The 16,108-nt window shown below is 36.9% G+C and overlaps 4 protein-coding genes across 5 annotated transcripts; 1 reads left to right on the forward strand and 3 right to left on the reverse strand.

The window, feature by feature from the left end:
- Positions 1-3,500: 3,500 nt before the first annotated feature.
- Positions 3,501-7,845, reverse strand: LOC116173925 (protein AF-9). Its single transcript, XM_031491666.1, has 4 exons — positions 7,369-7,845; positions 7,093-7,319; positions 5,547-5,784; positions 3,501-5,282 (listed from the first exon to the last, which is right to left on the reverse strand). Exons 1-4 carry the CDS (start codon positions 7,547-7,549, stop codon positions 3,946-3,948), a joined length of 1,983 nt encoding a protein of 660 aa, XP_031347526.1. The 5' UTR covers positions 7,550-7,845; the 3' UTR covers positions 3,501-3,945.
- A 2,980-nt stretch (positions 7,846-10,825) lies between these two features.
- Positions 10,826-12,428, reverse strand: LOC116174182 (46 kDa FK506-binding nuclear protein-like). 2 transcript variants are annotated; one of them, XM_031492055.1, is made up of 7 exons: positions 12,365-12,428; positions 12,249-12,310; positions 11,973-12,169; positions 11,731-11,926; positions 11,540-11,679; positions 11,055-11,491; positions 10,826-10,999 (listed from the first exon to the last, which is right to left on the reverse strand). In XM_031492055.1, the coding sequence occupies exons 2-7, from the start codon at positions 12,256-12,258 to the stop codon at positions 10,918-10,920; spliced, it is 1,062 nt and encodes a 353-aa protein (XP_031347915.1). In that variant the 5' UTR covers positions 12,259-12,310; positions 12,365-12,428; the 3' UTR covers positions 10,826-10,917. The 2 variants fall into 2 exon arrangements, with proteins under 2 accessions (XP_031347915.1, XP_031347914.1); XM_031492054.1 differs by having other exon boundaries at positions 12,249-12,409.
- Positions 12,429-13,207: 779 nt separating this feature from the next.
- Positions 13,208-13,979, forward strand: LOC116174185 (COMM domain-containing protein 10). The gene is made up of 2 exons (XM_031492058.1): positions 13,208-13,307; positions 13,355-13,979. The coding sequence occupies exons 1-2, from the start codon at positions 13,276-13,278 to the stop codon at positions 13,911-13,913; spliced, it is 591 nt and encodes a 196-aa protein (XP_031347918.1). The 5' UTR covers positions 13,208-13,275; the 3' UTR covers positions 13,914-13,979.
- Positions 13,916-15,763, reverse strand: LOC116174184 (U3 small nucleolar RNA-associated protein 15 homolog). The gene is made up of 2 exons (XM_031492057.1): positions 15,468-15,763; positions 13,916-15,409 (listed from the first exon to the last, which is right to left on the reverse strand). The coding sequence occupies exons 1-2, from the start codon at positions 15,555-15,557 to the stop codon at positions 13,940-13,942; spliced, it is 1,560 nt and encodes a 519-aa protein (XP_031347917.1). The 5' UTR covers positions 15,558-15,763; the 3' UTR covers positions 13,916-13,939.
- Positions 15,764-16,108: the final 345 nt, after the last annotated feature.

Genomic DNA, 16,108 nt, shown 5'->3' on the forward strand with positions numbered 1-16,108 from the left:
TTTGATACCACATTTTCCTATACCCAGCATCAAAGGTTTTCAAGCTATTCAAGATTTTTCAAATTTTTGACTTTTGACTGCTTTTCTTTAGGTAGGTATCTGTACCTATGACTCCGTTGACTTGAATTTTAAAAAGTCTTCCAAAATCAAAAATACTGACTTCATGCTACATGAGAACGATTTAAATTTTGATAGTCCTTCTACAGTGTGTTTCAAAGCTACTGGTCAATTTTAGTTTAAATGATTACATTCCCTATACCTATCTGTTATGATTTTCGTTTTATTTAAGATTTTCTAAAATTGAGACTGTTATGCATCATTTTCATAGTAGGCGTTGAAATAAATATGCGTTAGTAGATTCCATTGTGCCATTCTGGTACAATGGCATTACCTGGGGAAAACTACTTGGTTTCAATTTGATGAAGCGCCGGCTCATTCTACCTATGATGCTTATATATCTTTGCACATTTTTGAAAAGAGATGGATTAGATTAGGTCTACAGATCCGCAGTATTAGTCTTCTAGATATCCAGATGTAAAGCCACTGGATTTTTATGTGTAGGGTAATAAAAACATTTGAAACTTGAAACTTTGACATATGCCTGGCGTCGCCGCCTCTCCCAGGATTTAGTCAACTGTCGTGAGGATGCGTCCCTGGTAGACACTATCAGGGACGTTTCTCCACTACTTTGTTGCCATCGTGCTGGGCCGCGACATATGCCAAACAATGTGGTGGATTTTGTGGATTGGGGGGGTTGTGGGGGGGCGGCTAACTGGGTGTTATCCGACCCGAACGGGCACGGCCACAGCTTCGCCACTGGTATTCTGCCTTAGAGGGAACTCTGCTTTCTAGTGATAGCTTCTTATCCGGGCGTTCATTAGGCTTCCGATGTTCCTATCCTTTGGTCTCGTTCCCTTCCCGGTTTTCCCTCGTGTTAGGCACTTTTTTTTGTTGTCCTCTCCCTGCGTTACTTTCTGTCCCCTTTTCCTCCACCCCTTGGCTTCTTCCTCCACCTCCAGTGTTCTTCTGCTTTCTTTCTTCCTTGATGTGTGTCTTTGCTCTTTTCTTCCCATCTTCCCAAGTAGGGTAATAAAAACATTTATTTTTTAATTTATTTTTTGAGAGGCGACTACCAATAGAGTTCATCAGAGGATGTCATTATGTATTGAAAAAAACGATGGCCACGCAGAACAAAACCTCAATTAATCAAGTCAGTATTTTTGACAAACTGATGAAATTCAAGTCAACGGAGTCATAGGTACGGGGCCCTAAAGAAAAGCAGTAGAACGTAATAAAGTTTGAAAAATCTTGAATAACTTAAAGACCTTTGATGCTGGTGATAGGAAAATCAAACGACATAGATTTTCATCTAGATTTCGAAAATGCAATAAAATACAGGGAATTCTATTTAATATAAGAAAGTTCCTATCCACATCCGGCGAAACCGGAAGTGAAACGATTATGATATTTTCTTTCAATAGATAATGAAAAACTATAGGTATGTTGATGGTATGCAAATTTTTAGATTTAAATTATTAATGTGTCCCTGCCGTCTACGATTTCCGGAAGTAAATAATCATTAAAAAAAGATTTTAGTTTTTGTAGCATCTCGACCTGCCAAAACCTTTCATCAACGCAAATCCTCTCTATTGAAACTTTCGGCTAAATAGCAGGAAGTCATACAGAATTGCCTCTTGGTGTAGTTCAACTGACCCTGTACTGAAAATTAATTAATTATGGGTTCTTTTTAATTTATGCCTACCCTCCACTAAATTAAAGCACGAATTTCTTTGCGGATTGTCGAAGTTTTCTACCCAATGCAGACATTTTACCTACTTCGACTAATTACCTAGATATCCTATACCCCTCTTCATCTTCCTAGACGGCGGCTTGACGGCATTTCCTATTACTCATACAGCTGAACTGCACTTTCTGAACTTCTGCACAATAAAATGAATTGCTCACAGATAAAAGTGATCAATCGTTGATATTGTCGCTGATTTCAATTTTTTATATAAGTAAATAATTATTATTTAATGTCACTGATCTGAACCTGTTTGTATTGGGTAAGATCGTATGAAGTCCTGAACAAAACTAAATAAAATTTAGGTAAGAATTATACCATGTTGTAAAATGTGATTGGGTATTTTCGCCGATAAGACGCAAAGAAACCCATCCCATGAGTGGTGGAAGTTGCAATTTTATTAGCCTAAATATATAGGCGGGATTTAGCGCATTTTAAGAGAAATTCAGTAATTAAACAAAGGGTAATTAATAATTATAAACGATTTAAAATGTATAGTTTTTAACAGAACATACTACAGACATATCGGTATATACGAAAATTTAAAAAACACTTTTTTGAAGTTTTTTACTAATTAATTAAAATGTAATTAACATTTCACAGAATGCAATATACCGATATCTGTATTATGGTTTAACCTAACTAGTTATAAAATTTGAACACTATAGCTTTTATAGAATCGGACTTATGATTGAATGAAATTTACATTTTTTAAGACTTTAAATAATTTTTGACAAAAAAGTACAGCTCCAATTCAAATTTCCTTTTTAGGATACCTTCATAGAAGTAACTGCTGTAATATAACTTCTTAAAATTAATCCGATCACAGCAACTTGATTTTAGTACGGTAGACCCTTAATCATTTATATATCAGATATATCTGGGTCGAGTATCATAGGCTAAAGTACTCCGAAAGCACAATTTCCTAAGTGGATCTATAGGGCGTGGATTTTCATTGGAACAGATTTTAACGAGGGTGGACTGGGGGAGGTCCTTCAGGTAGCGAATATTCTGGGGCAACCCTCAAGCGCAAATTTACCAGGTCGAGTTTTCCAACATGAGTTACCAGAGCATTCAGCATTGTGGTGAGCATAAAGTAGCAGAGTAACGTAGTGATATATATAAACCTATAAATAAACTTGTACCATTACAATAGGTAGATAAAAATATAGCCACTATTTGAATAATTAAAACAATTGCAAATTATCCTTTCAAAATAAACACACATACAAAACTGGTTGTATTTATTCTACAAATGTTAAACACAACAATCAAATTACTGCAACTAATATTAAAATTAAGCTAGGAACGAACAAGCACACGATAATTATACACGATACAATGTAATGACGCAGAACAGTTTACAATTACATACACATAATCGTAACCAATATCACCTTTTCGCCTACTCTGTAACTGTCGCAAGTCATCACCATGTATAAGTGAAAACTATATATTAAAATTTTATTTTACAAGCAATTACAGACATATTCATATAAGTTTACACTATGCCCAAATTAAAAAATAAATACATAACAATATTTTATAACTTTTATTTACAAATAGAAAAATTCAATTAGTCGAATTAAATGTGGACCAAGTCACTTTGGTCTTCGGGGGGAGGGGAGAAACATAAATCAGTCACTGGTATCAAGCGCAAGGTGATGTAAAAATATGATTCGAACATTAAAATAAATAATGTTTGTTCGTAAAGTATACTATACACGTTTTAATCAGTATTTACAGAAAGAACTATTCTGCGAATTTGAAAATTGAATTGGTCTTACGATTTTGATGTTGACAAATAAATAAGACTTTATAATTTGTACTATCGGAGATTTCTCTGTAAATTTACTCTACTAATATAAATAAATAATTTATAATTGTCCAAGTAACCCTACGAAAGGTACCCACCTTTCAGGCAAATGTGGACAACTCGAGAACCATCCATGCGACGCATTTTAAAAATAGCATTAATAGAATCGTCTTTTACAAAGACGTTTTCAACAATGTCATGGTTTCCAAGAAAAATAATTTACAACTGAGCGGCCAAATTGTTTGGTCTGTTTTCAGAAATAAAAAAATTATAGCAAAAAAACACTTTGCTGATATGAAAATCGGAGCTGTCGTTTTGTTTACCCTTACGACGTGCTTTGAAAGAAATTCTGCAATTGCGTTATAGTCGACCGTTCTAATAAGCACAAATCAAAATCGAAGGTTTGTGCAGATACCTCAAAACGTCCGGTTTCTGCTATTAACTGCACAACCCGCTGCAACTCCGAGTTATCTTGCAACGTTAAAATTTTATGTTGCAAATCTCTTAAAATGTTCATATAATCCTCGTAGTTCTCATCCTCTTGCTTTTCATTTTGTGTGCAATTTTCCGCGTCCGATTCCTTCGAATTGGAAGATTCTTCTTTCGCGACTTTTTCTAACGGTTCCTCCAGTCTCGCGTTGTCGGACTTTCGTTTACGTTTCTTCTCGGAACTTTTCTCCATCTTTTTATCTTTATTCTTCTTCACCTTTTCGCGTTTCAATTTAGTATTATTATCGGGCTCGGGCCTCATTTCGGGCTCCTTCTTCGGCTCGTGTTTCACGGTCGGCGGTTCATTAAATAAATCCTCGTGACTGCTAATCGAACTGTTCGACGAATTGTTATCGGTAAACTCCGCCATTAACGTACCTAGTGGCTTTTTAGGCTTTTCCTGTACCTTTAAATCGTTGGAGGATGTCTGTTTCGGACTGCTGAAGAGACTCTTCTCTTCTTTCGGGAGTTCTTTGGAAGATTCTGTGTATTTTGAGTTTGAGCTTTTCTCCAATTTCTTTTCTGATTTATAAGTTTTCTCGTTTAGTTTTTCCTTTTCTTTTTTGTCCTTGTCTTTCCTTTTATGTTTGTGCTTCACTTTCTCTTCGAGTTTCTCCGCTTTGATCTTGTCTTCTTTGTCCAACTCCTCTTTTCCATCTTTGCAATCTTTCAAAATGTCTTTCTCCTTAAACAGTTTTTCTTTGCCTCCATTTTTTGGAGGCAAAGGACTAGGTTCCTTGTGCTTATCTTTCTCTCGCGACAAGCTTTTGTTTTCCTTCTGTTCTATGGATTTATGTTCCCGTTCCTTATATTTACTATCCTTCCTTTCCTTTTCCTTGTCACGTTTTTCTTTCTTCAACCTTTTTTCGAGCTTCTCGCGCTCGTCTGACTTACGATCTTTTGGGATCTCAATTTTTTTATCATCTTTGTCCTTATGTTTTGGTAACGGCGACGGGCTCAAAGTTCTTTTCGTAGGCGTCTCACTTCTTGCTTTGGGCGATTTTTCTCTTTTTTCCTTTTTGTCTTTGCGTTCTTCGCGATCCTTACTACGTTCCTTTTTTTCCTCACGTTTCTTTTCTTCGCGAGTTTTCATGTCTTTTTCGCGATTTTTTTCCTTTTCTTTTTCTTTATGCGGACTGTGTTTGTTTTTTGATTTGTCCTTCTCACATGTGCCTATAAAGAAGCAACTGATTAGCAATGGGATCAATATAAAGCGTTTTGTGAAGCTGGTCCTGAATCCAATTCCATTCAGTCCTGCCATTTTCTACTTGAAAGTACCTTTAATGTACAGTCTTTACTTCTCAATGTACCCTCTCAATTTAGAAGATACAGGCGTCTCCAGTTCAACTTGGTACATTAGAATACACTGAAGATACTTTACCGTTCATGGGGTGAATGGAATTGAGTCGGGAAACAACGCGAATACAAAATACTTACTCGATTTACTAATATTAATATTTTTGTTTTTAACAACTGCTTTTGCATCAACCGATGTTTTCGAGGTTTTTGTGATAGGCGCACCAAACAATTCGTGGAAACTGTTTCGAGGTTCTTCAACTTTCATTTTGTGTTTCTTTACAACATCAGATCCGCCAAGCTTGGGTTTACTAATTAACAACATTTTCTCATCAAGCGTAGAACGATTGTCTGCACTCGCTTCTTGAGAATTAACAATCTAAAATAACATTCAAATAAAAGACCACCGCACTAAAACAAATAACGAGGGGAAAACCATTTATACAGTTGGTGTACATGAGTTACCTCATTTTAAAGTTTACAAATTTTTGTACAGTGTATCCCCTAATTCCTTAAACATTCGGTTGCAGTTAGTAACAGTACACGACACACTGTCCTCAAAATGGACACATTTAACACTAGTTAAAGAGGTGGTCCAAAAACTACGGTTTTTTGAATCTGGAGGAGAAGAGTTACCGTTCCGAAAAATTAAAAATTCAATTAGTGATGCAACAGACCTCTGCTTCCGCTTCCGCAAGTGCGGAAGTTCTACATATTTTTTTCACTTACACGTTTTATCGCATAGTGTAATGATGATTTGTACCAATATCACTATTTACATGATATTTCCAAATAACAAATTCAAAATAAATTGTATTCAACCAACCAACATTGCAAAATGTAAAACACGCCACCTTAAAAGTTGTGATGTATTACGTTTCCGAGAGAGGCGAGGTGGCGCAGCCGAACATATTTCTTATCAAAATCAAAAATCTTATTAGAAATCAAAATTGAAAAAATTTCCATACACTACCTGGGCACCCTAAAACGAAGTTAAAAAGTTGTATTCCCTCAAACCTTATAGCGTACGTTACGAGGGCAGCATCTTATAATGCAAAGCAATTTAATCCCTTAACCTATGAGATTTGATAAAAATAAGCGCTTTATGATATTGGTCCTTTGAGCCGAATCAAATTTCGCCTTTTAGAATATTGCAATGCCATTTAAAACAACTCATAAGGACAATTTTAAAATGATTAAGCAAATTCAAAAAAAGTGTCTGATACGAAAACACCAGTGATAGAGTTGTTAGCCTATCTCAGAGCCTATATAAACATTGTTTGGATTATGGTTCATACCCTTGCCTTTTGCATATTTTTGGTATGGGACGTTTTAATAAAAATTTGCCATACAGAGTCTCCCACTAAGAATGCCAGGTATCGATATCTCGGAGACAACATTTTGAAAGTATCAGAGAAATTTGTCTAAAATATTTTCAATTTGGCAGACCAGAGTTATGCCTTTGCCCATTTTTCTATACCTTTTATAATCAGCCTTAGAAGATCTCTGAGCTCTCAACACTGGCCATGACAAATAAGCCACCCTGCACAGGCAAAATTCGTATATGACCCAATATGTTGTAAATGCCTGGCATGGATACAGCCAATGCACTTCCAAACTTAAGATTGTAGTCTGATGTACAACGAACCTTGAAGTGGTTTTCCCCTCGAAAAACGATACCACTTACCATGCCTCCACCCTGAAGCAATTTAAATTTGAAATCTTCTCCTGGCGTATTAAATACGTATTTCTTGGTTTGAACATCACTAATTGGAGCACCATCGGATTGTAAATGAAGATCATGCGTTAAAGTGATTTTCTTCGGCTCATCTTTATTGCGTAAATATATTTCTATAGGCAACGTAAATCCAGCGTATCCTGATTCTTTCACCATATACGGCGGTTCTTTGATTACTGTAAGTCAAACGTTACTTTTATTTGAAAAAAAGCAGACGACACATACCTCTTCTTGGTCTTGGGAACGTTTCGTGTAGATAAAACACAACCTTTTCTACATAATGATGTATGTTAGCACCGTCGCATCCCCGTACGAATACTACCCAATCATGTGTAAATCCCTCCTGTGTACATTTTGCACGAATAGCAGCTTCATGACCAATTTCGAAGTTGATTCGCACAGACATAATTCATAGTTTCATCTTACGTCCATTCAACAAAACGGGGTGACCATTTCGCAATTACATTTTATATTTTTGAAATTCTAACGAAAATAAAGGGTTGATTAACTTTTTAACCTAATGTGTGCTTTTCCTGACAAATTTCCTTCTTAAATTGCCGCCATTCATATATAGTGAAGAATTACAATGAAAATGCATATAATTTAAGTTTCTGAAAAATGGTTTAATGTTGTCATAAACATTTGTTGATGCGAAGATATGCAAGTTTTATAAACAAACTTATAATTGTTGTTTTCTGTCAAAATTTGATTACGAGAAAACATGCAGCGCCACCTAACTGTCAAATGCCTTTACAACTGAACTAATATTCCAGTGGCCGCTCGTCAACTACATAATCCCATAACGAACACGGTGACTCCGTTTTTTCAACGCTACGACTCAAGGTTGTTTTATTAGAAAGGTTGTCTGGTAACTCTAAACCAATAGTATGCTTTAAAATTGCTCATAGGTTACAATGCTAATAAAAGGGGTAAAAAAATTAGTTTTTGCAGTATATTTTTGGATTTATATGGGTATATGTATATAGGGGTGGATCTTATATTGGAAATCTTGGAAGTTTATCGACTTCCACCTTTGAAAGCAATCAAAGTATTGAAAAAATGAGTGTGGTGCGTAAGCTGTTTTACATTGCACGAGGACTTGTGAAACTGTAATCAAATTAATTTTAGAGGTGGATAAAATTCCGCGTTCTACAAAATAGGAACCACCCGCAGGGGCGGACTGGGTAACTGCGGGCCAGGAATTGCATGGGGGGGGTTAGCTCTGAGGTGCACCCCTTTCTCGAAAATAAATTACCATACAGTTTTTTTTTAAATTGCAGCTAATTAAAGGTAACAAAATATACAATCCACACGAGGTGCGTCACCTATCATTGTATTTCAGCACTTTCATGCTACGACAAAAAAATGATAAATTCATTGTAAAACACTTCAATTAAAACAGAATTTTTTAACAACCTAACATCAACCCCAATTAGAGAAACGTGTTAATAATTTATTAATAGTGCAAGAAACTAAATACAGCACATACTTATAAATTTCCAACGGGCCATTATGATCTACAGGCCAGGTGGCAATCGCCACCCGCCCCCCCGGGCCAGTGCGCACCTGGTTATACACTGCCTTTTTTTGAGCCCCGAAAAAAACATTGTCTCAGATCGCCCCGGAAAAAAAATTTTCTTATAGAATGTGGCCTGTAGAATCCATAATTTCAAACAGTTCCAAGATTGGGCTACTAGTTCAAAAGTTACAGCCCTTTGAATTTTCTTTCGAAATTGGTTTCTAGTCTATAACTTTTGATTGAGAAGTCTGATCCAAAAAGTACGAATTGTTTTGGATTCTACGCACCAAAATTAATAAGAAAAAGTGTTTTCCCGAGAAATTTTGGTGTAGTCGAATTTTGGTAAAAAAGGAAGGTTATACACAGGGGCGGACTGGGTACTTACGGGCCATTAAGCCATTAAAGTATTAGTGTAGTAATGAAGGTGCCGGGGGGAGGTAGCTCTGAGGTGCACCACAAAAACATTTTAAAGTACTCCTTTCTCGAAAATCAATTACCATACAGTTTTTTTTTAAATTGCAGCTGATAATTAAAAGTAACAAAATATACAATCCACACGAGGTGCGTCGCCTATCATTGTATTTCAGCACTTTCATGCTACGACAAAAAATGATAAATTCATTGTAAAACACTTCAATTAAAACAGAATTTTTTAACAACCTAACATCAACCCCAATTAGAGAAACGTGTTAATAATTTATTAATAGTGCAAGAAACTAAATACAGCACATACTTATAAATTTCCAACGGGCCATTATGATCTACAGGCCAGGTGGCAATCGCCACCCCCCCCCCCCCGTGCCAGTCCGCCCATGACCACCCGTATGTATTAATACCTAGGCTTTGGGAATTAAAACTCTAAACATTCTTTAGCGGATGACGCCAAATAAAATGCTGTTGCGTTTTATGGAATATGTATATTTATAGTATGTACAAAATGGTAACCGATGTGCACACTGCGAGCTCTGTCGTTGGGGTGAGCCCAGATGCAGGTCTTCTGACTGATGGAGTGTGGCGCGAGGTCGAGCTGGCAAGGCGACCTGGTTCTGCAGGTGAAGAGCTTTTTGTTTCTTGAAGTGCAGCCGAAGCAGAAATTGCGTTGCACTTTGCAGAGTTCGTGGCTCTGCTTTTAAACGTTTGCGGCCAGGGACGCTACGCTTTCATTGGTTGACCGTTTTGACCAATGAGGACGCAGCACATTTTAGTTTGGTGCCGGATGTGAAACTTTTCTTACCCATTCTTTAAGAACGGTAGCGTCTTTGGGAAACGTGAAAACCGAGATTTTATTTACCGTGTTACCGCCACTCATCCAAAAAAATACTTAATTATAACATACAAAAGTGCATATAATTGATGAACTAACCTTTCAATCACGGCTATGAAAACCCACAAAATTCGCAAACTAAATGTCTTTATATTGCACCAAACAGGTATCTACAGCAAATATATGTCCTTATGCACTTCAAAATTCAACAAATTTTAAAGAAATAAACTATAACTCAAGAATAATAAGCACCCGCGCGACTACAAACAACGTTGAACGTCAATGTCTGAATTCTCGATGACGTATACATTCCGTCCCTCCCGCTTCCGCCCACATAGTTACCAGGTAACCTTTGGAATAAAATAACCTTGGCTACGACTAACTTTCAAACTTTAGAGCCTTATTAACCATCAATTCGCATCACATTTTTACGAAAGCGCGTAAGGGGCAATACTGAACACAAGGTGTAAGCAGCCCCTGGTACTTCTCTATGTACGCCTATGGTAGTATGAAAAAAACCACATAAATCACGTGTTTTGGATTGACTAATGGCGCCTGTACGTTTATCAGTTGTCAATTTACAACTCAACTAATCATTCCAAAACCATTTAACATACGGCGATAACGCATTTGCTTTCGAATAGTATTAGAAATATGGCTGGTTGTGTTCCATGTTTTATAATTCCTCTACTTCTCTTCATTTTCCATCGCTACATTCAACCCATTTTGTTGAAGTTTTGGAATCCATGGGAAAAAGTTAAAGACAAGGAGGAATCTCAGAAGGACCCCCAGCCAAAAAAGAAGATTATTGATGACACAACAGAATTTGCAGATATTTTAAAAGGAAATGTATGTTATAGAAAGTAGTTAACATTATATTGTATTGATAAAATTAATAAAGGAATGAATTGTTTTTATTTATACAAAAGTGAACTTATTCGAAACTTACAATATAGAATACAAGGAACAAAAAACATAAAAATGCAAGATTTTAGATAACATTTTTAAGTTCTACATCAAAGATTAAAGTGGCATTTGGCGGAATGGCAGGTGGCGATCCTTTTTGGCCATAGCTGCAAAAAAAATGTGTCGGTGATCAAGTTTATATGAATATAAGTCAAAGCTTACGCCATTGGTGCAGGACATGTTATACGTCGACGTCCACCAACTTTCATTCCAACAACCCCCACATCCCACCCTTTAATCACTTCTTGTTTTCCCAGCCGAAACTTGAATCCAGATCCTTTGTTACTTTGGTCAAACAACTTATTATTGTTTTTTAATCTTCCTTCGTAATACACTTGTACAACTTTTCCAGACTTAGCGATTGCTCCTTCGCCTACTCTAATATCTTGAATTACCACACCACCCTCAACGGTCCTCTTTTGTTGCGGTGCATTTTTCTGATCCTTTTGCTTCGCAGCGGGTGCCTCATTTTTTGGTTTTTCATTTTTTGCCTTTTCCTTTTGTTTTTTAAGAGATTTTGGCTTTTCACCGTTCATTACTTTAATGGGTGGTTGAGGGACGACCTCCTCGTCTTCTTCATCATCATCGTCGGAGTCCTCCTGATAAGCACAAAAAAAAGTGAACCAATAACTTTAACTTTAACATACCTCTTCCTCCTCTTCACCATCCTCATCTTCTTCTTCCTCGGCATCGTCATCACTTGACATTACATAGCTATCGTCATCTTCATCATTTGTATCGAAATCTTCTTTTAGTATTGATTCAAGTTTAGATTTTTTGGATGCCGCTAGAAATAAACCATTACTACTTACTCCTGAGCAAGTTAAAAAATATGTACGTTTCTCATTAGGTGAAAGGCTTAATCTCTTCTGTTTTGAAACTTGTTTTTGTGCGACTTCTTCCTCATCGGCTTCACCCTCCTCCTCTTCCTCTTCCAAATCACCATCTAAATAATCGAGTTGATCTTCTTGTAAATATCCACTTAGGTGAATATTACAATTTCCGTTCGTTGCGAATACAACTTCGTCACCTGCCTAACAGAGAAATAAGTATACAGTGCAATTTACCTTCAAACTTTACCTCAAAATTTAGATCCAAGGGGCACTGCACCGTATGTCCCTTTTGAAGAGTACATAGTAAGTAGTTGCGGTTTTCAAAAAATAGCATTAATTGTGTAGGATTATCGTCTGCAGAAAAGAGGTCCAAGGCTGCCATAGAGATATGGAATGCACGCTTCACTGATTGTGAGTAGCGCCGTTTCGGCTCCATTATTAAACCTAGAAATCGTTACCATTTAGAAAACACGTGCTTTGCTACTGTTGTGGAAAGTTCTTCACAAGAAATTGTAATACTTACCCCAAAACATGTTGTAAATAATTTAAATTATAAAAAAGGCCGAATAGAAGAAAATAGTTGTACTGAAAAAACCAAAATTTTGTGATTAAAGGCGGGAAAAAACAACCTTTACATACAATGGCGGCAGATGAGCACCACTGCGAACGCCGTGAGCAAATGAAATGAAGCCACCAGTGGTGCCGCAGCTATTTGCATTCGCCCCTCCACAATGCAACGACGCCAATAGTTACCAAGTTAGGCTGAGGCCGCATGAGCATCTTCGATAAAGTCTGCTGCTCTGCCTCTGTCATGGAATCTAAAATTTCCTGTCACAAAGTAAGAATGAAGGTTTCGGGACGATTTTGGGTATAGACTATTTTGACACGTGATAACACTCAAAATATGTAAAATAGAGATGAATAACAAACAAAATGCATTGAAATATAGTTTTTATTTCAATGCCAAAATGCTACGTTGACTAAAAGTACTTTGCACTTCAAAATTAGGTAAATCAAAAGTGATGTGAAAAGTTGCGAAGTTACTTTATGAAACAGGCGCCTGATATGGTTCCCCGCAACGGAATTGATCACCTTAAGAAGGGAGTGGTTGCAAAAGAGGACAGGTTCGTATATCAGGCGGCGGGTATAGAGCGAGAAACAACTTGGGAAAAGACGCGGATTCGGCTAAAAACCCTTTCGAAACCTATAAAAAGCCAGTGGTCTGGATTCCGGAACATATGAAGGAACCGGAAAAGATAGTTAAGCGCCTGGGTAAACAAATCCGAGCGTTAGCGTTACTACCGGAGAGTAATGGGACGGATGTAGGGCCCTAAAGAACAACAGCTGGCTGTCCTGAAGGTCTAGTCCACATGTTAGCGCCACTGTGCCAGCGTGAATTGTCAGTGGGGTTCAAAATGGCGGACAAATCAGCTGTGGTACATACCTATGTCTGTAACTCTGCACTACTACGGGAGACATAAGGCCGTTAATTGTGCCACTACGCATTCAAATGTTAACCTACAATTTTATTGCAAATATCATAAACAAATATGAATATTTCGTGGATTAGTATAACACCAAAGTATAAATGCAGTTTATTCTTAAATAGTTACCCACAGTTTATTTTAGGTTGAAAACTGGTATCGATATAATAAATTCAATAGAAAAGTCACAATTTGCAAAGCTACTTGAACAAATACACAGATTTCATTCAGAAGATCCTTTCTCACAGTCCGAACTACAGGAATTGCAGGAAAATTTAGGTTTAAACTTGAAACAACTGGAACTCCTCTTGCAAACTGCCTTTTACATATTTAAACAAAGTCTCAAGGTTATTTTAAAACCAACTGGCTTACAGAAGCAGCTAGTAGAAGCCTTAAATTTTCGTGATGACAAAGCAGAAGAATTCGTTAAAGCTTGGACAATAGTAACGAAACGTGATTTTGGGAACTTGGAAGATCGATTTAATTTAACCGAAATTTCGTGGGAATTAAACTTACAAACGTCTTCCCCTCTTCAGTCCAAGGAACTTACCCCAAATCTGCAATTGAAGCTAGGTTTAACTAAAACACACTCAGTTGATGAAAAAAACATTCTTCTAGAACTGGATGAAAAGGAATTACTTCAGTTATATAATACATTCGAAAATATTCAAAATAAAATTGATTTTCTGCAACGAAACGATTAAAATGTAGAAACATTTTTTTATTCGCATTAAGTGAGATTTACAATAAAGCTTTTCTGTGCATCAGTACTCGGTGTCAAATTATGTGGAGATACGTTTGTAGGTTTACTCGACATTGTAGCTCCCGCTAGCAACATACTGATTGATCCCTGAAGAGCAGTTAATTGATTACCCAATTCTGCTTCTTTGTGCAATACAAGATTCACGCTTTGTAATGCGGTCTTCACTTCACTTGGAAGTAATTGCACACTATCTTCATAGACATCTAAAAATGCATTAAAGACGTCAATCAATACGACCGTGAAACGATAATTTGTGATATTTGTTCTGATAAAGCGTAAAATCTGTAAAATGAACTTGGTGTCTCTTCCTTTTAAAGTTCGTTCTAATGCACGGCGCCTAATCAGTTCCTGCATAACTGCGACAGTTTTCTGTGGATACTTCTTAGCTACGTACGGAAGTAGAGCCTTATCTAAAGCTTTTGAATAACAAAACTTTCGAAAGCAAGTATCTATTTTAGACTGCTCCTGTTTCACATTTTCTGGTACAACTACGTCAACCGCATTAGTGTAGGAATGAGCCAAATATTTGTATGATGCAAGTTTTTCTTCTCTTTTCGTAACCTGTTGTTCTTTCTTACGACTTACGCATACCAATCCATCAACTAAACCTGCTACCACCGAATCGTCACCTTTTGAGACTCCCAAACTTAAAATTGCATTAGGATAGTCAATTGTGTACACCACTTGAAAGGTGTTAATATCGTAAACTTTAACATGTCGGTCTAAACTTCCCGATAAAAGGCGTCTGTTGTCACTTGCAAGACGCAAGCACGTTACGGTTTTGTGATGTTGGGATATGCAACCTAGAAGTTTTCCACCAGCGATAGAATCCCAAATTTTAATATCTGTGCCGCCTGCAGATAAGAATATGCCACCTGATGGTAAGTAAAGCAGAGACTCTACCGGGCTTCCATGGTTTACAGATAAAACTAGTTTATTGCTTCTGGTATCGTACATTTTTATCATGCTATCGTATCCGCCCGAAAGTACGATATCGGGTATTGAGCTGCATATTGCACCTGCTCTTATATAGTCATTATGCTCACTATACGATGAAATTTCTTTTTCCGTCGGTATATCCCACAATTTAACAGTTTTGTCATCACTCAAAGAAACGATTTGGGGTTTATCGTGTAGGAAAAATGTTCTATGAACCGGTGCCGTGTGACCTTTAAACAGTCTGAGAAGTCCTTTTGAAGAGACATCAAACAACTTTACATTTGCTTCTTCGCCTCCTGCGCACAGCAATTTACCATCGTAACGAAATGTGGCCCCATACGCATTCTCTCTAAATCTTGATAAATTCTTTACTACCAACTTCGTTATTGGATTATAAACTTGCACTCGTACAGAGCATGTCACCGCAAAGTAATAAGGTTCAACTGGAGAGAAATCGATGTAGTCTATTGGGCCATATTCTTTAACTAAAACTGGAGCCTAAAATGTAAGGCTATAATAACAGCAAGTTGTATGATTTTAATAATGTCATAGTTACCCCAAATTTCTTCCAGTATAAATCGTCTTGTGTTAAAATTGCATTCTTTTTTTTGTAAATTTCACTATTCAGTTTTTTGAATGATGCCATTTTCTAGGTTAGGTTTTTGTGGTTATTTTGCACATGTTAGGAAGAATCACATCCAACGTTGCCAAGTGTAGTATTATTACTACGATTGCCATGACCAGTGGTGGGTGCTCTTATGCAGATGAATGGGCGAAAGCCTAGTGCGGCAAATTTAACACGGTTTGGTTTCTGCATCACCGGATCATCGAATATCATGAAATCAACGTTTATAAAATTATCTCCCAACTCAAATGCCACAATTGCAAAGGCAGTGAAATATCCCTTCCCTACCTTCAAAATTCTTTTTTGAATTTATGTAGAATTGTTCCGAGACGTTTTTTTTGTGCAAAATTGAAAAGCGGGTACCCAAACCCATAAAAAATCCATAGGTGTGATTGTTGAGAAAAAACAGTGTTTTTTAAATTTAATACTTGGAATCACGACGTAGAGTGGAAGAAATGAGATCCTTTCTCAAACATAAAGGCGCTTGCTTCACAGCTTTCAAAGGGATCGAAAAACACAAAGTGACATGTGTGTTGCCTAACGTTCGGCGCATTCTTATTGACGTTTTATAC

Source organism: Photinus pyralis, unplaced genomic scaffold, assembly GCF_008802855.1.
Source record: "Photinus pyralis isolate 1611_PpyrPB1 unplaced genomic scaffold, Ppyr1.3 Ppyr1.4_LG6, whole genome shotgun sequence".
NCBI lineage: Eukaryota > Metazoa > Arthropoda > Insecta > Coleoptera > Lampyridae > Photinus > Photinus pyralis.

Bases quoted from the DNA above. Each gene is read 5' to 3' on its own strand.
- LOC116174182 (XM_031492055.1), bottom strand. The intron at 11,927-11,972 runs GTAAAGTTTGAA...TTTCTCTGTTAG, and splicing joins CCTTGGATCTAAATTTTGAG to GCAGGTGACGAAGTTGTATT. The intron at 11,000-11,054 runs GTAAGCTTTGAC...TTTTTTTTGCAG, and splicing joins ACATGTCCTGCACCAATGGC to CTATGGCCAAAAAGGATCGC.
- LOC116174185 (XM_031492058.1), top strand. From the start codon at position 13,276: ATGAATATTTCGTGGATTAGTATAACACCAAA. The intron at 13,308-13,354 runs GTATAAATGCAG...AGTTTATTTTAG, and splicing joins TGGATTAGTATAACACCAAA to GTTGAAAACTGGTATCGATA.
- LOC116174184 (XM_031492057.1), bottom strand. From the start codon at position 15,557: ATGGCATCATTCAAAAAACTGAATAGTGAAATTTACAAAAAAAAGAAT. The intron at 15,410-15,467 runs GTAACTATGACA...CTTACATTTTAG, and splicing joins TATACTGGAAGAAATTTGGG to GCTCCAGTTTTAGTTAAAGA.
- LOC116173925 (XM_031491666.1), bottom strand. From the start codon at position 7,549: ATGTCTGTGCGAATCAACTTCGAAATTGGTCATGAAGCTGCTATTCGT. The intron at 7,320-7,368 runs GTATGTGTCGTC...TTTGACTTACAG, and splicing joins GTTCCCAAGACCAAGAAGAG to TAATCAAAGAACCGCCGTAT. The intron at 5,785-7,092 runs GTAAGTGGTATC...ATGTTATTTTAG, and splicing joins TGCTTCAGGGTGGAGGCATG to ATTGTTAATTCTCAAGAAGC.